This window comes from Lipotes vexillifer, unplaced genomic scaffold (genome assembly GCF_000442215.2).
Source record: "Lipotes vexillifer unplaced genomic scaffold, Lipotes_vexillifer_v1.1 scaffold645, whole genome shotgun sequence".
Taxonomy (NCBI): domain Eukaryota; kingdom Metazoa; phylum Chordata; class Mammalia; order Artiodactyla; family Lipotidae; genus Lipotes; species Lipotes vexillifer.
This window is the reverse complement of record NW_006777439.1, coordinates 501,708-526,886: the sequence shown is the minus strand read 5'-3', so window position 1 is coordinate 526,886 and position 25,179 is coordinate 501,708. Positions and strand designations below refer to the sequence as shown.

The window sequence follows — 25,179 nt, the reverse complement described above, 5'->3', positions numbered from 1 at the left end:
AAGAGTGTTAGTTCTCCCTCCCATCTGCTCAGTGATATTTAAGAATGCACTTTGCCTTGTGGACACCAGATGCAACCCAGTGCATGCCCTTGTTGTCCATGAACTTAACTGGACGCTAACACTGTTGTTAGAAGCTCTTTGCAAGTGGCAAAGTCCATCCATGGTTTTGTATTTGTTTGCAGGTGAAACCTCCCTGGGTTCTATGTCAAAATGTTGACCATGGTTATACATGATATAACTCTTGAGGTCAGCTTTGTCCTCCAATTTAATTGTTAGCAGAGTGACCTGGAGCCAGTTAGCTATCCTCAACTAGTGTAGCTTCTCTATCGGAAAGCTGTACAACTGTTGCAAGTTAAGAACACTAGTGGATGATGTCTGATAGAACAAGTTCATCGATCCCTTTGAATGTTCAATACCAGGTAAAGGTGTCCTATGAAATGCAGTATTGCAGAATGTATCGTTCATCAACGAATAACGTTTTAATGACAAGGGCATTATTAATATTATTGGCAATAATTTAAATGATTAAAACTTTTAAATTTTATATGGAAGCAATTTTGCATGCACTTCCAGAAATTGTTATTCTAATTTGATATATTGTACTAGGCGAAGTAATTCTTGTGAGGTCAGTATCAGATTGTTTCTTCTATCAGCAGAGTTCCCATAAGTATCCCAGAAAGTTCCACATCTAGAAAAGATACAATCTAATCCAGAAAAAAAAGAAAACACAAATGAATAAATAGAGCTCAGAAAGCAGACTAAATAAAAGATTCCAAGCAGATTTTCTAAAAATTAAGGATGCTACAATGAAGTTATATGCTAAAACATTTTGAAATCTTAAAGAATTTAACTTTTTAAGAAAAGTACAAATTTACCAAAAATCATTCATGAAGCTTCAGTGAGCAAGGAAAAAGTTGAAAACTTTATCAAATTACTTTTTCTCTAAAAAGCTTTAGAGCCAGATGATTTTATCAGAAAATTATTTCAGATTTTAAGAAACAACAAATTCAAATGCTATATAAGTCATTTCTAAATGTAGGAAGACATGGAAAGCTATCTGTTAGGTATAATGAGATTGGCCTGATCTTAATATCAAAACATGACAAAGGCAGCATATATACAGCAAGAAAGCTGGTGTATCAGTGTCTCAGGGGACATGTGGCAATGCCTAGAGGCATTTTTAGTCATCACAACTTGGTGAGGGAGGGCTCCTACTGACACCTAGTGGGTAGAGGCCAGGGATGCTGTAAACATTCTACAGGGAACAAGATGGTCACCCACAACAAAGAATTATCTGACCCAAAATGTCTGTAGTTCCAAGGCTAAGAAACCCTACTATAGACCACTTATGATCACAGACGAGAGGATACTAACTAAAAATCCAAAAACTCTAATTCAATAGTATATTAAAAAAATAATTCACCAAATCCAGAGTTTGTCTCATTTTTAATGTTATAAAGTCTATATATCCATCATATCAAATAAGGAAAACCATATAATGATCTCAGTAGATCCTGGGTAGGCATTTGATAAAATTCCACGCTATAAGAAAGTCTTAAAAACCCAGAGTGGAAGGATCCTTGCTAACCACGAATGCTTAGAAAGAAGAAAAATTTATTTCAAACCAAGTCAGTATGTAACTTGGGGGCTTCCCTGGTGGTGCAGTGGTTAAGAATCCGCCTGCCAATGCAGGGGACACGAGTTCAAGCCCTGATCCAGGAAGACCCCACATGCCGCCGAACAGCTAAGCCCCTGCGCCACAACTACTGAGCCTGTGCTCCGCAACAAGAGAAGCCACCCCAATGAGAAGCCCGTGCACCACAACGAAGAGTAGCCCCTGCTTGCCACAACTAGAGAAAGCCCACACGCAGCAACAAAGACCCATTGCAGCCAAAAATAAACAAATAAATAAATATTTTTTAAAAAAATGTAACTTTGAAACAGAGGCATTCTCATTAAAATCAAAACATGATTTCCTTTATTTTTAAAATACTAATAACGTTAATAATTTAAGATAAATATATAAATGTATATTTATTCTTTATAATTATTTTAAAATAAATTGTCTTTAAATTAATAAAACATTAATAACTTACACTGTTATGGAAGCTCAGTCATCAAAGTAATTTCTTATATAAAACAGAAATAAGATATACAACTCTTAGAAAAGAAGGCATACACCTTTATTATTTGCAGAGCATTTGTCTACTAGAAAATCCAAGGTAAAAAATAAATTTTAATTCTGAAAATGTAGGAAAGTGATTTATTAGATATCAAATGAAATTTCCTGATGCCAACAATAACCAAATCCAAAATATAGTAGGAAAAACATTCCTTTCGTAATTTCAACAAACAAAAATGTATTTGAAGTGACTCTAAAAGAACTATGGGTGACCCACATCATGAAAATTACAAAACTTTACTGAATAAATCAGAAGACATGGGAAAATATACCATGTTTCCATAAAGTCTAAATATCATGAAAGTGTCAGTTCTCCCAGATTAATTTGTAGATCTCGTGTAATACTTACCAAAGACTCAACAAGGTTTTCCAGGGGTAGAACTTTAAACAGTACTTAACCTCATAAAACATATATACATACATAAATTGTTGAGACAAGTTTTTAAAGAGGGTATAATCATGGCTCTAATACAGATATAAAATAAGCATATATCAAAGATTTTATTTAGCTCATTAATTAATGAGGGAACCAATATAATGTTATCAGTTCAAAGGAGAATTCGAAGTGCCACACATATGTAGGCAGGTGAGTGTTGAAACGAATTTACAAATAGGTGCAAAACAGGTCAATCAATTGCATGACACTGAACACAACCAATATGCATTTCTGTGGACAAATATCATTTGCATTATTATCAGTTTTGTACAATTTAACAGAGTTGCAGACTAGCTCAAAGGCAATGGGAAATAACCCAGAAGGCTAGACTGGATACTTAGTAATCTTTTTCTTTCTTCTTCTTCCTTTTTTTTCTTGTTTTCTTGTTTGCCTAATTTGAAATCTTTCACAGTTTTCTGGCAACAAATGCAAAATAAAACAAAATCTTTGCATCGTCTCAAGTTGCAAAGAATTTTAAAAATGTTAAAGTCTACTGTTGGGTTTTATGATATTAAAAAATTGAAATCAACCTGGAAGGCCATCAAATAGGTAGATGGATAAATAAATTACAGTAGTCAGTGTTCTAAAACACAATGCAATCCTTTAAACTCATATTTTCAAAAAATATTTAGTGACATGGGAAATGCTAACAATAAAGTATTGACTGAAAAGAGCAGGCTGAAAACTATGTAGTGAATTTGGTCGTGAGAAAAAATACGTAAAATGAAAAAAACAAAAAAAACCACCAAAACCTGGCAGGGAAAAATACACCAAAAAAGTGGCTATTTCAATGAAGCAGAATTATGGGATGTTTTATTTTCTTCTCCTTTATTTTTGCTGTTTCCTTTCTTCTCACCTTTTATTGCATCTCCTCCTCCCTTAAGACTTTCTTTCTTTGAAGATACTTTTATTTACCAAATCCTGTGATACACAATAGATATTAACTCATGTGGCAGCCAGCCAAGCAGGGGAAAGTCATTATCTATTACTGATTCTTCTACCACTGGGCTTGCGACTGCCCTGGAGTAGAAAGAACCCTCTGCTTTTCTGACGGGGGAATAGGGTGGATCCTTAAAGTCCTACCCCTTAATGAAATTCCAGGTGTCCACCATGGGCTTAGGTTCTGCCAGCTCCCTGTTGTATCATGATTGTTTACTTGGGCGAGGACTGGTAAAGTTCTCTGGTGGTGTCTTCATACATGTGTAAAGGCTGTGTTTTCTTCCTTCTGCAGAACCTAAAGGAGCTGGTGGTGGTGGCGGAGGCAGCAGTGGGAGTTTTGGAGGGGGTGGACCACCCGGTTTGGGAGGACTGTTCCAGGCTGGGATGCCAAAGCTGAGATCCACAGCCAACAGGGAGAGTGGTAAGGAGAGTTTCCTTCCTTAGTTACTGAAGACAAGGCTGAGTCTGGCGGTTTTGAGACTTGGCATCCCCTCTAAGGCACTGTGCCCTGTGAAACATTTTAGATTTCTTGAAATGTTAAGGCTGTTTTCTAAGAGGGACTCAAGGGACTTTCCTGGTGGCGCGGTGGTTAAGAATCCGCCTGCCAACACAGGGGACACGGGTTCAAGCCCCGGTCCAGGAAGATCCCACATGCCACGGAGCAACTAAGCCCGTTCTCCACAACTACTGAGCCTGTGCTCTAGAGCCCGCGAGCCACAACTACTGAGCCCATGTGCCACAACTACGGAAGCCCGCACACCTAGAGCCCGTGCTGCGCAACAAGAGAAGCCGCTCTGCAATGAGAAGCCCGCGCACCGCAACGAAGACCTAACGCAGCCAAAAATAAATGAAATAAAATAATTTTTTTAAAAAAAGAGGGACTCTGTTTAGCATCTTTTTTTTTTTCTTTTTCTTTTTAAATCAGGATCAGACAGCTCCACTGAGCTGTTAAATATTTGCCCAGTGTCCTTGGGGTAACTTGTACTTTTTTGTACTTTTCTAAAGGGTAAGCTAGAGTGGGAAGAAAAGGAAGGAGCAAATGGGACTTGCCACCCCTGGAAACTCTGCCTGGTGACCTGGCAGATTCAGCTTTCTTTGTGAGGTAGTCTGACCCACCTGTCGAGTGTAGTAAATACTTGTGGGTCTCTTTCCAAACACGATGGAGCATGTCATATGAAATATAATTACATATCTCACAAAATCTAAAAAGGTGTTTTGCCTGACATTTGGCATTTCAGAGCTAGTGATTCTAAGTATCCTCTGCAGGAAGCCATGGAAATGAGTCCTACAGGATTGTCTGTGAACACGATGGCACAGAAAAAAGTTAAACCTGGTCATGCCTAAATAAAAAACCTTACAGAGTGTGTGAGGCTCTCCCCTGACTATGACAGAAGCTCAAGAAATTTCACCATGAAACTTTACTTTTTAATGTTTACTGTGTTAGAAGAATTTTATTCCTAATTCTATGGCCTTTTAAAATGTCCACTGGGAAAGTGTGAAACTGTCACATTCATATGAAGATAAAGTCACTGAATCCTCAGGGTTACCTGGCTATTTTAGTTTTGGATTGTCAACATCTAGAAGGAGACTGAAGAATATGAGAGATTCTATCTTGCCAGGCCTGCATTTAAATTTATTTAAAACCCACTGAAAGGACTTGAGGCAACTGACAAATGCATACATTCAGTACTTTAACAGTAGGTGAAGAAATTCAGGCAAAAGACAACTGGAAGTAAAACAATGAAATGAAGATGGAATTTAAGTTAGTACACAAAATGCTACAGTATTTGCATAGTATACTATCTGCATAATGGGTCCCATCCCTGCAACATATATGTGGCTAGTAACTGTACCTTTAATCCAAATTTGGAAGGTAAAACTTATCACAAGTTGGTGACATAGAACTATACCACACAGTCAAGGAAAATATAGCTCATTTCTAGTGCTAAAGTCAAAATAAAAAATTCTCTCTAGAGTTCACATTATTCATAAATCCAGCCAAATGTCTCTCATTGTGCCTTGGATAAAATCTGAACGCCTTCTGGCCTACAAGGCTCTTTATGACCCGGCCCCTGCTGGCCACTCAGGCTACATTTCGTAGGGTTCTCCTCCATGCTCACTGTGCCCCACACACATAAAAGCCTTGGTTTTTTAACTTGAAGCTCATTTCCACCTCAGGGCCTTTGCACCTGCTGGCCCTGACTGAAGCACTTCTCTTCCTCCTCTCCATGGCGGGCCTTAGCTCAAATGTCACATCCTCAGAAGGGCCACGCCCATCTATCCTGGCCTCTCTGGGCATTCTTCATCTCATCAGCCTATTTTAGTTTCTTTTTAGTCCTTATAACTATCTGAAAATATTTATGTTTACTGGTTTTTTGTTTATCTCCCCCAGAAGAACGTAAACTACAAGAGAGCCAGATCTTTTCTGTTTTGTTTACTCCTCTGCCTCTAGCATCTAGAATAATGGCTGGCGTATAGTATAGCAGGTTAATATTTGGTACATTAATTAGCTCATAGTTGAACTGGGTAAAGTTTTTTCAGACTAAGCATTTTTTGAGAATTAGTTTAGGTTTTAAGAGACTCTGGGGTGGTGGTTTGGGTTTTTCCATAACTTGTTTCCTCTTTAGTTCTTCCCTTTGTTGAACTAAAGTAATTGAATATTAATTATGTATTAATAGTAGGGTTGTTCTGTCCTGTCAGTATTAAAGTGGAAGCTGACCTAGTAGGGAAAAACATTGTATAGTTGCCTACTTGTTTGTAGAATAAGACCGTCCACTGGTGTCAACTCTTTTAAACTTTGACAGTTTCTTTTTCCTTTGACAGTTTCTTATTTCAATCATAACTCTTCCACTATATTTTTCCATTCTCTCTTAGAAATTTACCTTTACAGGTTCTAGGTAAGCCCTCCCATACAGAAACTTATATTGGGATAACTAATTTCTTCATCTAAGAAAGCTACATTATTTTCCAAACCTGAGAGGTACAGGGTGGGGGGACAGGGATAGTGACGGGGAGAAAAGAAAATCATTAGCAGAAATCCCATGTACCAATGCCATCCTGTTCTCGACCTCTTGTAGTGAACAGGGATGTCTCCAGAACTCTTACCAACCTCATCCTGGTTCTTGTCCATCCATAATGCCAAGAGAGCTCTCCAGAATCCCTTTGAAAGCTGATGGGTTGTGGAATCTGGGAGTAGAAGAGAAACAGAGAGCTGTGATCTGTCCCTCTGCTTCCAGGAAGGACACACAAAACCTAGTTTATATAAATAATAGTTACCTATCGTTTACAGCATCTAGGAAAGGGCTTCCAGTAGCTGGCAATTTACTCTAGTTCTCTGATTGCCTTTAAGGTTCCTAACTTTCTGATTTTTTTTTTTTTTTTCTGTTCTTCAGATTCTGGAGGAAGCCGACCCCCAATTTTGCCACCAGGAGGAAGACCCACATCTGCCAAACCTTTCTCGCCCCCAAGTGGCCCAGGGAGGTTCCCTGTGCCTTCTCCAGGCCACAGAAGCGGACCTCCAGAACCTCAGAGGAACCGAATGCCTCCCCCGAGGCCCGACGTGGGCGCGAAGCCTGATAACATTCCGCCTCCAGTGCCTAATACTCCAAGACCCGTTCAGTCAAGTCTGCACAACCGGGGGTCCACCCTAGTGCCCGGGGCCCCCAGGCAGCCCAGCCCCGGGCCGACTCCTCCCCCTCTCCCCGGAAACCGAGGGGCTGCTTTCGGTGGAGGCTCCAGCCGCCAGACCCCGTCAGGCTCCTCCTCGCCCTTCTCCAACCGGCCTCCCCTCCCCCCTACCCCGAGCAGGGCCTTGGATGACAAACCCCCTCCTCCGCCCCCTCCAGTGGGCAGCAGGCCCTCCATCCACAGGGAGGCCGTCCCCCCGCCTCCCCCTCAGAACAGCAAGCCCCCGGTGCCCTCCACCCCGCGGCCTTCCCCCTCCGCGCAGGCCCCGCCCCCGCCCCCCAGCCGGCCGGGCCCTCCCCCAGTGCCCCCAGGGTCCAGTGGCGGAGGAGGCGGCGGCGACGAAATCCCGAGGCTCCCACAGCGGAACCTGTCCCTCTCGTCGTCCTCGTCGTCGTCGTCATCTGCGCCTCCCTTACCTTCACCTGGGCGGTCGGGACCTCTTCCTCCCCCGCCCAGCGAGAGACCCCCTCCTCCGGTGAGGGACCCACCGGGCAGATCAGGTATGGCCAGAGCGCGGTGAGTTGTGCCCCTGTGACCCAGCCAGCCCAGAAGTCACTACCAACTGCACACGAAGAGAGCCCAACAAAAGCTTAAGTGAACTCTCGGGCTGCTTTGACCTTGGAAGTGACACATAACCCATATGATTTCCTCTTGGCCTCACGTAACCTCTGAAGAGAGTGGGACCCATACTTCTGTCCACGTTTCAGAAGTGAGGAGACTAAGTAACCAATGAAGTGAAATGATCCCAAGCGAGTTAATAAGGAACAGGCCACTCACTCACCTTCCATCTCACCACTCTACCTGACATCTCCTGAAAGGGAATTTCTGCTGTCTTAACTGGGAACTAAATACCCATCTCCTGCAGGAGGGCCCATTATTCCAACAAGAAAGGGAGTTATTTAAGAGTGAATGAACTTCCCCTGTGCTTCTCTTCATCGGTCACGTTTTGACACATACTAGAGTCCATTTTGCTGTCTGTTCACATCTCTGACACATAGATCCCTTGGAGAATCAGATAAAGGTATAATAAGGCCTTCTCTCCATAAAAATGCTCATAAGCATAAACTCAAAATTGCCTGCTGTTTCATGGATTGAAGGACCTGCTGAAGCCCGTCTGTGTCCCCACCCAGGGCTGGGAAACCTGGATCTAAGGGGAGAACCTGCACAGTGTGAAATGAAGTGTGAGGAGTCTGTACTCTCCTAGTTTTAATAGGTGCTTGTTTGTTTTCTGTTTGTTATTGATGGATTCAGAAGAACTATCTAGTTTTGGAATTTAACCTTACCATACCTACAGGATGTCTGGAAATGGGGCATTTTTTGCTCTGTGAGAAGCTAACTGACCTTTGACCCCCTGACCTCAGGAACCTAATAAACACTTTTTTAAAATAGTAGTCCTCAAACTTGACCACATACTGGAATCACCTGGGAGCTTTAAAAACCACCATGCCTGGGTTCCTACCCCAGGATTTCTGGTTTCATTGGTCTGGGTTACAAACTGGGCATCAGGATATTTGGAAGCTCCCCAGTGACTGTAATGTGTAGCAAAGTGAAAACCACTTCTTCAAACCACTTTGCTAGGGAGAGTCAGCTACAAATATAAAAAGTTGGTAGTCTATTCAGTCTAGACATTGTGGCATCTCATTAGGTATGCTTCAATGAACAAATAAGAACAAGCAGTCAGATGAATGAAATGCATCATTTTCTACTTATCCAACAGGTATGGATTTTCCCCCAAAATGGCTGAGGAGCTGTTTGCTTGGTTCTACCAAATGATTTAATCAACAGATTAAATATTCCCCCAAATAGGATAGGCAGTGATGTATATTTGTTGTTTCAATTACATTAAGTCATACCTGTTTATTATACAAAATACATAAAAGTATAATGAAAATAAAAATCATCTATAATTCTGCCACCACCATCATCCAGATATAACATTGTTTATACACCCTTTCAGTCTTTTTAAAATGCATATATATACATGTTTGCAAAATTAGTATCATACTACATATATTGTTTGCTAATTTGCTTTTTATTTAATTTAGCTCATTATTTTCTGATACGATTAACTCTTCTTTTACAACCTGACTTTTCTTTTTTTTTTTTTGTATACGGGCCTCTCACTGTTGTGGCCTCTCCCGTTGCGGAGCACAGGCTCCGGACGCGCAGGCTCAGCGGCCATGGCTCACGGGCCCAGCCGCTCCGCGGCATGTGGGATCTTCCCGGACCGGGGCACGAACCCGTGTCCCCTGCATCAGCAGGCGGGACTCAACCACTGCGCCACCAGGGAAGCCCTACAACCTGACTTTTAATGGCTGCATAATATTAAATCCCACAAAAGTACCTTGGCTTATTTATTTGTCACGTGGTCATACAGGCCATCTCTAGAGTTTTGCTATTGCAGATAATGCAGGGATACATTCTTGTAGCTAAATATTTGTGTACTTCTCTGTATTTCTTTTGGATGAATTCCTAGGTCTAGGACAATGGATGTGCATAGTAAACTATGGATTTCATAGGTATTGCCAAATTGGCCTCTAGAAAATTCCCACCAATTTACATTTCCACAAGGAACCTATGAGAAGTCATCAAGGGCCATCTATATTTTGAGAGGTGGCTTGGCTTCATTGTTAGGGGAGTGTTTTAGAATTTGACAGAATGGAGTCAAATCCTATTCTTCCACTCATTAGTGTACTGATTTGGGCTCTTTAACCTTCCAACTCCTCTGAGGCCTCACCTGCTGTCCTCATGCTCCCCGGGGCTGTTATAAGAATTAAATGAGACCAGTGTGTATAGTGGTTATCTTATTTCCCCACATGTAGTAGCATTCAACAAATGATCGTTTTCATTATTATACTGCCAACAGGAAATAGAAATCTGTTTTCTGTTATGCTTGCCTAGGTTTGGAGCAGAGGGCTGGAAGGTTGGAGAGTAAGGAACATGAACAGTTACTTTAAAAGAGAGAGAGATCAAGTTGATCAGGTTACGCAGTACCAGGCCCCATAGTATTGGAAGTCTAGTTTGCATTCAGTGACAGTTATGTGGTGGTACTACCACTGCCATTAAGCCCACAGCGTGTGAGCCACTTCTCCCCCCAATAAATCTACTCATACTAACTGGGACTCCAGCAGTGAGAAGCAGATGGGGCAATAAATAAACCCTACCAGATTAGGCACTGAAGACTCCTTGAGAGACGAACCAGGGCTGGGCATGCCTCCCACCTCCATTAGAGATCTGAGCCAAGACTTCCAGACAGGAATATCTTTGATGGGTGGGTCATTCACTTTAAGGTCCTCTAGTTGGATTCTGAATCTGTAATTAACAAGACATATTTATATTTATAGCACCATAAGACATTGTGTTTACATAAAGATGTCAGCATGTTGCTAGTGGAACACACCACTGAAGGTCAGGAATAATTACTAAGGCCATTTTGATTTGCATGAGAGATGCTCAAGTTCTTTTCTTCTTTTTAAAAATTTACTCATGACCCAAACAGCCTCTGCATTTGGAGGATGGGAAAAGCAAGATATGTTCCTTTGTACTACCAAAAAGAAGAATTTACTTTGAATTATTTACTAAGAACTTAAAATTTTCTGATTATACCACACCACTGCATTTTTAAAACATGGTTTCAAATACCATATAATACTTTTTATTTGCTTTTTGACTAAGTATATCTGGCAACAGTGCAGTGAGAAAGGTGTTCTTTCGTAGACAGGAAATCAAGTTCCACAGGATAACCAGCCTGCACAGGGTCAGGATACTGCACCAGCATTTATAGCCATGCACATTGATTAGCTGATTGTCACTCCGTCTGTTAATCTGACTCCCCAGAGAGGAAGAACCAAGAAGGAACTCTTACTGTTCTCGGGATAACTGATGTTTGGTTTCCTGATCCTGCTTCTGCCTGGAAATAGATCATATGCATCACAGAAACATGCTTGTATAATTAGCAATAATACTATGCATTTAAAGAACTTAGTCCCTCTGGAGACCTAAAATAAGTTCATAACTATCTTATTTTTAAAACATCATTTACTTAATAAGTAACATGTCACAGTAATTAGTTCAACAGCTATTTAAAAGGAATTTTAAATGTTTTTTAAAGTATACAGTTGTCAATATAAACAGATGATTACCATTGTCAACTGCATCACCTCCAATCTCAACTCAAAGCCAAACAGCCATTTAGCTATCAATGTGTACTTGTTCCACGTATGTGTGTACATTTGTGCATTTCTGTGCTTATATGCGTCTAATCATTTCTTGGCTAAACCTCCTAGGAACTCTCCACCATTTCTCCACATTCCCTAGTAAAAGGGCATGTATCCAGCAGGCACTCAATAATTGCATGTTGATGACCATGATGATAGTAATGTACAGTGTAAGGTATAGCACTAAATGTCATTTTTCTTTTGCTCCAGGCCCTCTCCCACCACCTCCTCCAATGAACAGAAATGGCAGCACATCCCGGGCCCTGCCTGCCACCCCTCAGTTGCCATCCAGGAGTGGAACAGACAGTCCCAGAAGTGGGCCCCGGCCTCCTCTTCCTCCCGACAGGCCTGGCACTGGGGTGCCTCCCCCACCTCCACCATCGACATCAATTAGAAACGGCTTCCAAGACTCTTCATGTGAAGGTGAGGTGTGGTCCCGGCTCCTTGGAAATGTACAAGCTATAGTAGGGCAGCAGTTGAATGGCAGGTGCGTTTGTGTCTGTTTGTATGTTTGCATTAACATTTCTTGTTTGTGTGACCCTCATTGTTATCATACTGCAGAGCACTAATCTAAGCACTCTAGGGCCCACCATGATTTCAAATGAAAAATAGTAATCCCCCTTCCTCCACTCCCCAAAAAGGCAGATCATTTTTCTCTGTTCCTTGTTTGAGTCTCATTTTGGTTAACTTTCCAGAGATTCCAGAATTCTGAAAAGAACCATTTTTTTAGCTAACCTTATTATACCTACCTTTCTGAACAGTTCGTGGTGGGTAAGAGGCCCAATGGCCTGCAGATACTGAGCAGCTTATCTCTGCCACTGTTATCAGAGGGTCCTAGTTATTCCTTCCACTGGTGAAGGAATAATTAAGAAAGGCATCCCAAACCTTAGTCCCCAGCTCCTGAGAGGGACTGGCTGGGTCCTAGTCACTCTAGTTAAAGTCACCTGGATCTGTCTTTGGTTTGATATGCAGACCAGTATATTTTATCGCTGTGCTAATCAGTGACATTTGTAGCACTTCCGGCTTTTCTCTAAACTTCTAGACATAAAACCAGAAGCGATCTCTGCCATTCTCTCGCTATTTCATTCTGTGCCTTTCATTACATAAGTCTTCAGAGAAGATTGTCTGTTACTGAAGATACTGTTGGTTTCTCTCCCTCAGATGAGTGGGAAAGCAGATTCTTCTTCCATCCGATTTCTGATTTGCCACCTCCAGAGCCATATGTACCAACAACCAAAAGTTATCCCAGTAAATTGGCAAGAAATGAAAGCCGGAGTGAGTATTTCTACAAGGGCAATTGGATGCCTTCATACTTGAGTAGCCTGGGTTATACACAACTGAGGGTTGTATAGGAAATCCAGGTCTCTTGCCTGGAGTGGGGCGATTTCAGAGAAATCACTCCTGGATTTGGAACCATATAAATTCTAGTAAACTCCCTTTCTACACTCATTGAGGAAAATGGAGACATCCAGAATGCATATGAGAAATGATTATTTTAATGTGTCATTACAAGCTCAAAATACCTTTAGTTTGCTAGTAGGTTAAATTTTATTATTTTGCTTGTTTGGACAGTCTTTCCCCATTTTGATCTTCCTAAGATGGCACAATTAGAGCCATCTTCTATTCCTACTAGTTTTGAGACTGGCAGAATGTCTAATTATAACAAAAACTCACTGTAACTGCTTTCATCGTTTAAATATAATCATAACTTTACAGAGCATTACATGAAAATTTTAAGTATACCCATAATCTCTCCACATAACATAACAGATATTTTCATTTTACTAGGTTGTCTTCTAATTTTTATCCATCTAATTCTGATTAATTTATATAGTTTAATAATTATAGAGTATGGGTTTTGCTGATGAGATTTATATAACATTGCTGAGTAAACACCTCCCTATTTTATCACATGGTTTTTATTCTACAGAATTCCATCAAGTCAGCATATAATAATTTAGTTTACCATTATTAGACATTTAGATTGTTTTTTTCCTTATAGATGTAATGCTACCATAAAGAAGTGAATCAGTTTTCCCCTACTGAAAAGAAATACGTGAACAAGAAGAGGAAATAGAAAAACTGATATCTCACAACAATAAATGTATAGAACTAAGTTAGAATTAGCATGAAACATACATATATCACTGATGAGGCCCCATCTTGTAACAGCCTTAGCTTCAGACCAAACTCCCAAGCCAGAAATGAGTGGAGAAAAAGTGTTTGAGCATGTCAAAGAACTGTCACATGATCCTAGCCTTGTCCTCATTGCCCAGCAGAGCTCCTTCATGTACTCTGAGCCTACTGACTCTTTCTTAACACACAGTTCTTAATTTTTGCTTGGTTGGTTCCCAGCCTTAGAGCAGATTAATATCAGCTGAAGTCAAGGTTGGTTTAGAAGCAAAATCACTGACTTCGGGGAGAAGAGATAGGTGGCAGTCTTGGGTTAAGGGAGGAGCTAGGAACACAGAGCTCTGCTAGGTATCACAGCACTGGACAATACAGTTGTTTCTCTTGGGTTATTAAGAACAAGACAAATTGTGCTTTGTGCTTCTGTTGAAGAATTCAAAGAATTAGAAAATATTTTAGAAAAATTTCCCTGAAAAAAATGCCAGAAGTAAACAGAATATTGCTGCTTGAAAGGACAAGTTTAATTCCTAGAAAAACTTATTTATGTGGAATACTGCATTCTAGATGATGCCTAATAAAAGAGGCATAACTGTAATAAAATTATCATACAAGAGTTGGTGGTTGAAATTTTTGGTGAAAAAGTCTTCACGTGGGAACAGCATCCTCGAGTTCTCTCCCCCCACCCCACTCTGTGCTATTTGTATATTTACGTCAATAACAGAGCCATCCTCCCCAGCCCCTCTAGATTTTTAATTTAATAGCTGAACACATTCCTTCCCCCCAACTTCCTGTCTTTATGACTGTCCGCAGCTTGAGAACTGGAACTAGGCCCTGCTCACTACTGCATCTTCTGAAAGTGGCACAGAGCTTGAAATACAGCAGCATTTAAAAATATTTCTTAGATCGGTAAATTAATTTCCACAGCCCTCCAAAAATGTTTTTGTAGCTTTAAAAAAATATTTCTAGCATTGGGCATGTTTAATATTTTATAATGATAATGGATCATCTCTCTAACACAAATAAAGTACTATGGAGTGGTTTTATCCTGCTCCTGTACCTGCCTCAGCCTCCAGGCCCACTACCTGGTAGGGCACCCAGACAGCCCTGAACGGTGCCTCCTAATTGCAGCTTTGCACAAGGCCAGCCCTTGTTTTGCTCAACATTTGTGGTGTGTCAATTGACAGTCAAGTCTCCATGACAGCTGATTTACATCCAGATGAGTCTTTCCTCAGGTCCCTGCCCAAGAAAAGACTTGGTTGGGATAAAAACAGGAAGAGGCAAGGAAATGGACTGCCACTGTTTTCCTCTAACTCCTCCCCTTGCTCAGAGATTTGTTCTAACTCAGGAATCCCTAAGTGGGCTACTTTGGTTGCTGTCAGGGAAGTGGTGGCCTGCTGAGGAATCCATCAATGCCAGTCCACCTGAGTATCAGAACCGTGGCCTTAGCAGACCTACTCGATTGACTCAAGTCCCTGGTAGACCTACTCACAGCATCTGAGCACCTGGTTTCATGCCTAACACCTGTTAGATCCTCAAAACAAAATGTGCATGGGACAAATGAATTTTTTAATTGTGAATGGATTTTAAACCTAGTTATGGCATGCTGACAGCCCATGAATATGCATAGTTTTTAAAAGAACACTATCAATAGAGTGAAGAGAAAACCCATGAAATGGGATAAAATATTTGCAAATCATATATCTGATAAAAGGTTAATATCTGGAATACATAAAGAATTCCTACAATTCAACAACAACAAAACAACTCAATTTTTTAAATGGTTGAATACTTGCATAGATATTTCTTGAAATAAGATATACAGCTTGCCAATAAGCACATAAAAAGATGCTCAACATCACTAATCATTAGGAAAACACAAATAAAACTACAAATAAAACTACCACTTTACACCTATTAGGATGGCTGCTATCAAAAAAGCATTGTTTAGGGCTTCCCTGGTGGCGCAGTGGTTGAGAGTCCGCCTGCCGATGCAGGGGACGCAGGTTCGTGCCCTGGCCTGGGAAGATCCCACATGCCGCGGAGCGGCTGAGCCCGTGAGCCATGGCCGCTGAGCCTGCGCGTCCAGAGCCTGTGCTCCGCAACGGGAGAGGCCCCAACAGTGAGAGGTCCACGTACCGCAAAAAAAAAAAAAAAAAAAAAAAAAAAAGCATTGTTTAGAAATTAGAAGATACCTAAATGCCCGACAAAGGGGGAATGATTAGATAAATAAACTATAGTATACCTATATAATAGAATGCAGTGTGTCATTAACAATTATATTTGTAAAGAGTAATGACTTTGAAAAATGTTCAGATGGACTATATATGATCCTGTTTTTGAAAGAAAAAAGGGAACTGTTTATATATGGAAAATATACATATAATGTTATTGGTTATCTCTGGGTGGTAAAAGCATTGGTGAATTTTTGTTTTTTCTCATCCATATTTTCTCAATCTATAATACATATATTATATGTAATGTATAATCACACATACTATGTGAAGAGAAAAAAAGTGACTTTTTAAAAACCTTAACTTCGCACAAGTACTTGGTAGCCAGTGGTAGGTCATCCTTCTCTAGCAAAATTTGTTCAGATCCATACTTGCTTCTTCCCTTCATTTCTCATGCCCACGTGCAAGTTATTTACAGCCTTGATCATGGCGGGGCGCGGACAGTGGGTTCTTTTGCAACCATTCTTAAGTTTTACAGTGAGAACATAAGCTTTCTAACCAAAGTTTATATTTTGTCTATTTTTTCATCAAGGTGGATCCAACCGAAGAGAAAGGGGTGCCCCACCCCTTCCTCCTGCCCCGAGGTGATCCTTGCCTGCTCTTCTCCACCCAGGCCCAGGAGCTCCTGCTGTTGCTGTCCAAGTCACACACCCCTCCTTCTCTTGTATTCCCTTGTCCCCTTCATGATGGCAATAGGGAAGGAGGGAGGTGATGTGGGAATGCGTGTGTGCAGGGTGGGTATGCAGTAAAGAAATGCACCTCGCTTTTTATATTGTGTATATTCTTAAAGCTATTGCTTGCTTCAGCTATAGCCTGTTGGCTGCTTTGGGGATCAGTATAGGCTTTTGTGGCAAGTAGGCAGCGATGAGTTGTGTCCCAGCTTTCAACCCATGAAATTCAGACATTCACTGCTTTTTTGCTACAGATCACGATATTAAGGTCCCTGAGAGCTGTTTGCTTCCATGCCTTTTTTGCATGTTTGGCCTCCTGTTTCCATGAACCACAGACCACCTAAGCAAGTTGCTCATATGAAATGTTTGCAGTTACAGGCTGTCCAATCTTTGGCGGTCTCGGACAGAGCTGTCCAATAGAAATATAATGTGAGCCACATATACAATTTTACAATTTCTAGTAGCCACATTAAAAAGGAAAATAGGTGAAATTAACTTTAATATATTTTATATAACCGACATCCAAAATATCATTTCAACCTGCAATCAATATAACATTTTTAATGAGATATTTTATATTCATTTTTTGGTACTAAGTCTTCAAAATCTGGTATGTATTTAACACTTAGAACACATCTCCATTCTGACTTGTCACATTGCAAATGCTCAATAGCCACACATGGTTGGTGGCTACCATGTTGGGCAGCACAGGTCCAGAAGATAGAGGCTAGTGCAAAAACCTCTTGTATAAAAAACAAAAAAAGCAAGATGAGCTTTAGCAATTCAAGAGGTAACTAAAAATAAAGTTAGGACCCAACACCTTGTTTGGCAAACAGCTTTCCTTAGATTTTGCTCCCTTATTTTCCCTCTTCCCTGGAAATCTGTATACAGATGTTGCTTCACAGTACCAAGGTCAGAAATTGATATAATAGGGTTTACAGTCATGTGGAATAAAGCCATTGGACAGAAACTGAAAGCCAGTTGGGGCTCTGGGGCAGAGAAGCAGCTGCCTTGAGCTCATCTGTCGGTTGGCCTCCTGCCTTATGCATCGGAAGTGGCTTCATTCCTCTCCAGCTCAGCTTGCTCCTTAGGGCAGGAGGCTCATAGGCTCCATAGTTGTGGGGAAAGTCAGGGAAAGGTAGCAAATCAGAAATGTGGAAGAAGGGGACAGTTTTGAGTTGATGGACAAAACTCTAAAAATCTAAATCTGGTGATTATGGGGTTGAGAGAAAGAGACTGCTGCAGGAAATTGGAGGGAACTTGTTTTGAATCTTTCTGGGAGAATCATTTGCCTTGGATCTATGCAAATAAAGCTCCCCCAGAGGACCATAGGGATGAGCCAGCCTTGCCCTTTTTGTATGGTTTTGTTTACAAAACTTTACTGGGACTTTTAAATCTAGCTATACACTTGGAAAAAAAGATTTCCATTTAGATGTTTTATATGGTTAATTATGTTTAAAATTTACCATTACTTATTTTTTTAAAGTTCACGGCTATATATGTATATGTATATCTACCTAAACTTTGTATTATGGTTTCAGTGAATTGTTCATGTATTACTGGGAGATGCTAACAAGAAATCAATCCAAAGAAAAATTGGAAAGAAGCATTCCTATTTATAGAATAAATGTTTCATTTACATAAAAGCAAAAGAACTTAGAGTTCTAATAATGGGATGTCTAATAACTTATGAAGTTGCCCATTTGAACCTCTTGTATTTTTATAACTTTCCTTGCCAAAGTCCTGGGCTTATTAAGTACATTAGAGAATTTGGGTTCCCTGCCCACCACCATTAATTTGTCTTTCATACGTTCATTTGGGGGCCTTTACCCAAAGAAAATCAAGAAACATAAAGGTGTAACAAGCTTGGCAAAGTATTTTCCAAAAAAAGTTTTTAATCGCTAATACTTTGGTAATATAGCAGCATCATTTTATTTTGAATTCTTTGATCAGATATCAATAGTTGGTAAAAATCCCTATGATAAAGCCTAATGACCCACTTCAGAAAAGATGGAGTTGGGCCTTCCTAGCAAATATGGCAGAGAAAAGTCTGACCCAAAGAAAATGGGTCTGAATTTTGTAAAGTGTAGTAAGTATGGCCAATTTCCTTATATATCCCAACTTTGCAGATACCATCCTAAGTTTGAAGCAGGGTCACAGCTCAAAGTTGCTATTCATCCAGGATAGAGATGTTTTAAAATGTATTTTTTAAGTGAATATTCCATTAATACATGTACACCCTTTCTTTGAAAGTTAGAAACCTAATCACATCCCAAAGTCTGAATAAGTTCTATGCTAAAATTGTCAACTATGGCAGATCACAAAAATTAATAGTTACTTCCCTGAAACCAGAGCTTACATATGTTTTTTCCCCATAAAATTTCCAGATAAATGTATTCAAGATGCAATACAGTATCTTAATATTTACATATTTTATAATGAAATGTATTACAGTATTAAAATTCAGTGTTCAGTATTTATTTCAATATGCATTTTATTTAGTAAAAACCAAGAAAAATGTTTAATCCAATGGTGCCTTACTTGGTGATTTGCAAGAAATTGACTTTTTATGTCTAAGTAGCAGATTATTTGCATATTTGTAAGAACTGTTAGGCCTTTATAGTTTAACTTGTAATACCAATTTTGTTATTTTAGTAGCAGAAATGTGATGACTGTTAAAGTGCCCAAAATTTTCTGGCATGAAATTAATTTTTCCCTATTTACAGTCAGGGGCTGTAAAGAAAGAAAATGTTTTCATACCACTGCATTATGTAAACATGCACATTTTGGTACCTATGTCATCAGGGTAGTTTATATGGTGGGGTAGGACCTACCTTAGACATCTGTGTCTTTGTAAGTTAGCCAGACAATAAATAAATGCAGAATGATAAGACTGTCATCTGGTGGGTTTTATTTTTAGTACTCTCTATGCAAATATAAATAAATGAAAAAGCAAGTGTCTGTTTTCTGCTTTATACTCTGGTAAAGAAAGACAAACTCAAAAACAAAGAAGAAGGTCCACAAAGTAAGTAAATATTCAGCGCATCCACTTTCTAATCCCCTTGATTTCCTGAGAACTTGCATTTTAGTCAAAATCTGTAGTCTGCTTACTTGAGGCAAACGCTTCTTCTACTCTGAAGTAAATGATGGATGACACTGATAAATAAGGAAAGGCCCATGGGAATTTGGGAGGCCTGATAGTTTTTCTGTTTTGGGGGGGTTTTTTGGACAATTACTGTATTTCTAAAAAAAAAAAATTTGCAAACTGAACTTAAACATTTGTAAAAACTGAGATTTGTAAAAACTGAGATTCTTAATTTATAGCTTCAATAAATTCAGTACTACTACAATAACCTTTCTTTCTGGACACAAAAATTCTCGTTTAAAAACTCCATTGATCATTCCCATTGTGATCTCAGAGACACAGTAACCTACTTAAGTGCTTGAGATGGAAAAAGCACAGAGAAAACCTTAAGTTAGTTGTCTTTGACTTTTAAAATCCCTCTCCAATCTCCAGGTTAGCGTAGCTTCCTTCAGTCTTGGTAATCCTGACACTGAAGCATAACTGACATTGACCTTTGCCCCTTTCCTCCTTGGGGATGCCACTGGAGGGCAGGCAGAAGCACAAGATATAATTTCCCCCACCTGGCTTCCTAGACAGGAATTAATTGTAAACATCTCTATTCCTTTCCTAACTGCTTTGCTTTATCTCTTTTATTGGCTTTCCAACCTCACTCTTCTCCTGCAACTATTCCCAACAAGCAATTAATTCACTTAGAGAATTTCTCAGGGTTCAAAAAAAGGTATCCAGAAGTGAATTCAGGTATACCAGAATTCTGCATTAGGGACACATGCAATGGGGGAGGTGGTATGCATCTGCTATTCCTTGTCTCTATGACTATGATGTCCTCTCTTCTCTTGGTCTAACTTACTCCTCAGTTTTCAAAATCTCATCTTTTGCTGACTGCTTGAATATATTTTTCAGGGACTTACTTTACCCGCCTCAACATTACTGAGGGACTTCCCTGGTGGTGCAGTAGTTAAGAATCCACCTGCCGGGCTTCCCTGGTGGCGCAGTGGTTAAGAGTCCACCTGCCGATGCAGGGGACACAGGTTCGTGCCCCGGTCCGGGAAGATCCCACATGCCGCGGAGCGGCTAGGCCTGCGAGCCATGGCCGCTGAGCCTGCGCATCCAGAGCCTGTGCTCTGCAACGGGAGAGGCCACAACAGTGAGAGGCCCGCGTACCGCAAAAAAAAAAAAAAAGACCCCCCCTGCCAGTGCAGGGGACACAGGTTCAATCCCTGGTCCTGGAAGATCCCACATGCCACGGAGCAAATAAGCCTGTGTGCCACAACTACCGAGCCTGCATTCTAGAGCCCACGAGCCACAATTACTGAGCCCACGCCCCACAGCTACTGAAGCCCACATGCCTAGAGCCCGTGCTCTGCAACAAGACAAGCCACCGCAATGAGAAGCCCATGCACCGCAACAAAGAGTAGCCCCCGCTTGCCGCAACTAGAGAAAGCCCACACGCAGCAACAAAGACCCAATGCAGCCAAAAATAAATTTAAAAAGAAAAAAAACTACTGAGACTTCTTCATGCTGCTGTCCACAGCTATTTGTTAGTCCATGCTATGACTATATCACATTTATTCATTTCACTGTTGATGGAAAGTTCAGGTTGTTTTCAGTCTTTTTTTTTATTACAAATAATGCTGTTATAAATAATTGTATACTTGTCTCCTGGTGTACATGTGCAAGAATTTTGCTAGTGTCTATAAGTGTGTAGGAATGGAATTGACGGGTCAACTTTAATAAGTGATGCACTGATTTCTACTGTGCTGCAGCATATGTGACATCCTCTTGCTCCATGTCTTTTGAACACTTGATTATTGGCAAGGTTTTTAGAGAAGTTTCTTTAGCACTTCTTTTTTTATATATATATAATTTTATTTATTTATTTTTATTTTTGGCTGTGTCAGGTCTTCATTGCTGCACGCACACTTTCTCTAGTTGTGGTGAGCAGGGGCTACTCTTCGTTGTGGTGTGGGGGCTTCTCATTGCAGTGGCTTCTCTTGTTGCGGAGCATGGGCTCTAGTAGTTGTGGCACGCGGGCTCAGCAGTTGTGGCGCACAAGCTTAGTTGCTCTGTGGCATGTGGGATCTTCCCGGACCAGGGCTTGAACCCGTGTCCCCTGCATTGGCAGGCAGATTCTTAACCACTGTGCCACCAGGAAAGTCCCTCTTTAGCATTTCTTGTAAAGCTGGTTTGGTGGTGCTGAATTCTCTTAGCTTTTGCTAGTCTGTAAAGCTTTTGATTTTCTCCATAAAATCTGAACAAGAGCCTCACTGGGTAGAGTATTCTTGGTTGCAGGTTTTTCCCTTTCATCACTTTAAATATATTGTTCTACTCCCTTCTGGCCTGTGGAGTTTCTGCTGAAAAATCAGCTGATAACCTTACAGGGATTCCCTTGTATGTTATTTGTTGCTTTTAATATTTTCTCTGTCTTTAATTTTTGTCAATTTGATTAATATGTGTCTCGGTGTGTTCCTCCTTGGGTTTATCCTGTATGGGCCTCTCTGTGCTTCCTGGATTTGCATTTCCTTTCCCATATTAGTGAAGTTTTCAGCTATTATCTCTTCAATATTTTCTCAGGCCCTCTCTCTCTGTCTTCTTCTTCTGGGACCCCTCTAATGTGAATGTTGGTACATTTAATGTTGTCCCAGAGTTCTCTTGGACTGTTCTCACTTCTTTTCATTCTTTTTTTCTTTATTCTGTTCCACAGCAGTGATTTCTACCAATCTGTCTTCCAGCTCACTTATTTGTTGTTCTGCCTCATTTATTCTGCTTTGATTCCTTCTAGTGTGTTTTTCATTTCAGTTACTGTATTGCTCATCTCTGTTTGCTTGTTCTTTAAAGCTTCTAGCTCTTTATGAAGCATGTCTTGTATCCTCTCAGTTGGTGCCTCCATTCTTTTTCTGAGACCTTGGATCATATCTACTATCATTATTCTGAATTCTTTTTCAGGTAGATTGCTTATCTCCACTTCACTTAGTTGTTCTTCTGGGGTTTTATCTTGTTCCTTCATCTGGAACATATTTCTCTGCTGTCTCATTTTGTCTAACTTTCTGTGTTTGTGTTCTCACTTCCTCAGGCTGCAGGATTGTAATTCTTCTTGGTTCTGGTGTCTGTCCCCTGTGGGTGAAGTTGGTCCAGGGGCTTGTGCAGGCTTGCTGGTGGGAGGGACTGGTGCCTGCCCACTGGTGGGTGGAGGTGGGTCTTGTCGCTCTGGTGGGCAGAGCCCTGTCAGGCAGCTGTTAACTCAGGATGACTTTAGGCAGCCTGTCTGCTGATGGGTGGGGCTGTGTTCCCACCCTGCTGGTTGTTTGGCCTGAGGTGTCCCAGCACTGGAGCCTGCAGGCTGTCAGGTGGAGCCAGGTCTCAGTGCCAAAATGGCAACCTCTGGGAGAGCTCACGCCAATGAGTATTCCCTGGGGCATCCGCCACCAGTGTCCTTGCCCCCCAGTGAGCCACAGTTGACCCCCGCCTCCCCGGGAGACCCTCAAAGACTTGCAGGTAGGTCTGCCCCAGGCTCCTATGGTATCGTGGCTTTGCCTTGGGTCCCAGTGCACATGAAACCTTGTGTGTGCTCTCCAAGAGTGGAATCTCTGTTTCCCCCTGTCCTGTGGAGCTCCTGCACTCAAACCCTGCCAGCCTTCAAAGCCAAATGCTCTGGGGGCTCCTCCTCCTGATGCCAGACCCCCAGGCTAGAGAGCCTGACATGGGGCTCAGAACTCTCATGCCTGTGGGAGAACCTCTGTGATATAATTATTTTACAGTTTGTGGGTCACCCACCCAGCAGGTATAGGTTTTGATTATATTGCAAAAGCACCACTCCTACTGTCTCCTTGTGGCTTCTTCTTTGTCTTTGGAAAGAATATCTTTTTTGGTAGGTTTGAGTCTTTTTTGTTAATGGTTGTTCAGCAGTCAGTTGTGATTTTGGTGTTTTCATGAGAGGAGGTGAGCTCAGGTCCTTCTACCCACCATTGTGTCTCCAACTCTGATAGTTTTTTAAATTAGCTGCTCTGTGTTTGTATACATATCTTACTATAGTATAATGGTTAAGAGATTAGGAATACCTGCTTTCACTTCTTCCTTCAAGTCACTTAATTGCTCTAAGCCTCAGTTTCCTTATCTAGAAAATGAGAAACTATCTTATATTAATAAGGGCATTAAATGAGATAATGTAATCAGTGGCCATCACTCAGTAAGTGATGGCCACTATTAGTAGAAACAAATATATAATGATCCCAAATTAACTGGAACCAAACTGACCAGAAGGGGATGAACTAGTGTACTATTTTTTTTATAACTTTTTTGGCTACGTTGGGTCTCCGTTGCTGCGTGCGGGCTTTCTCTAGTTGTGGCGAGCAGGGGCTACTCTTTGTTGGAGAGCACAGGCTTCTCGTTGCAGTGGCTTCTCTTGTTGCGGAGCAGGGCTCTAGGTGCACAGGTTTCGGTAGTTGTGGCACGTGGGCTCAGTCATCGTGGCACACAGGCTTGGTTGCTCCGCGGCATGTGGGATCTTCCTGGACCAGGGATCGAACCCATGTCCCTTGCATTGGCAGGCTGATTCTTAACCACTGCACCACCAGGGAAGTCCCTAACTAGTGTACTTTTAAAGGAAAGGGGCAATAGCAGAAAAAATATCTGTAACAGAAATGTAAAGCAAACTCTAGACAGAGGTCACTTGATGTGCTGTCAGACCCTCACACCTCACGGGCCTGGGAAATGAAAATTCCTATTGCTTCAGTAATCAAAGAAACTATTAGATTCAATTTGAAATCATAGAAATTAAGACCTGGAATCAATCTCATATATAGGGCAGCCTTAGACTTTACGATCCACAGTGGAACACTTTTGAAAGTGGAAGGGAATGCTAATCATAATCACCTTGGTACAACTGGTATAAATCAGGGCTGCCTTGGCAAACTGGGACATGTGGTCACCCCACTCAGAGGTCATCAACTCCAGTCCTCTGATCTTACAGATGGGTAATTTAAGACCCCAAGTCACATACTGCCGATGGCTAAGCAGCATAACTCTGCACCACACCACACTCCCTTCTTTATAATCCTTCCTACCTCTAGCTAAAGTCTCTGTTTCATGTGTCTTTCGCATTTGCTGGAAAGAAAGGTCAAATGACAAGTTACAGAGTCAGAGAATGAACCCTGGACACACAAACTTGGACCTGAATCCTAGCTCTGCCACTTGCTCCCTGGAAGGCCACCAACAAGTTATTTTAGTCCTGAGATCTAATTTTCCTCCACTGCAAAATGGTTATAAGGCTTAAATAAATATACAGACATCAGCAAAATATCTGGCATATGTCAGGCACTCAGTGAAAGTTCCATTTCCTAATCCTTTTGCTGTCAAACCTAGGCCATATTCAGGAAGGAATTTTCAGTGCATTCAAAAGAGTTTGATAAAATTTAATTACAGAATTCTTAGGAATAAAAAATGCTTTCAAAACTGTCCTTATCTGTTCAAACTGGAACCATTCATTTGGTTCATTCATCCATTCAAGAAATTTTTATTGAGCACTTACAGCTACACCACAATCAAACCACTGTCCCCACCATAATTCTACCGGTCAAATGATCTGTGAGAGGCAGTTAAGGAGGC

The 25,179-nt window shown here is 41.0% G+C and overlaps 1 protein-coding gene across 1 annotated transcript in view; it reads left to right on the top strand.

The window, feature by feature from the left end:
* Positions 1-16,410, top strand: part of WIPF1 (WAS/WASL interacting protein family member 1) — a 22,512-nt gene extending 6,102 nt beyond the window's left edge. The window contains exons 3-7 of the mRNA XM_007451069.1: positions 3,850-3,978; positions 6,950-7,744; positions 11,672-11,884; positions 12,623-12,736; positions 16,355-16,410. Coding sequence (XP_007451131.1) covers positions 3,850-3,978; positions 6,950-7,744; positions 11,672-11,884; positions 12,623-12,736; positions 16,355-16,410 — 1,307 coding nt within the window. The remainder of the gene's footprint in view (positions 1-3,849; positions 3,979-6,949; positions 7,745-11,671; positions 11,885-12,622; positions 12,737-16,354) is intronic.
* Positions 16,411-25,179: the final 8,769 nt, after the last annotated feature.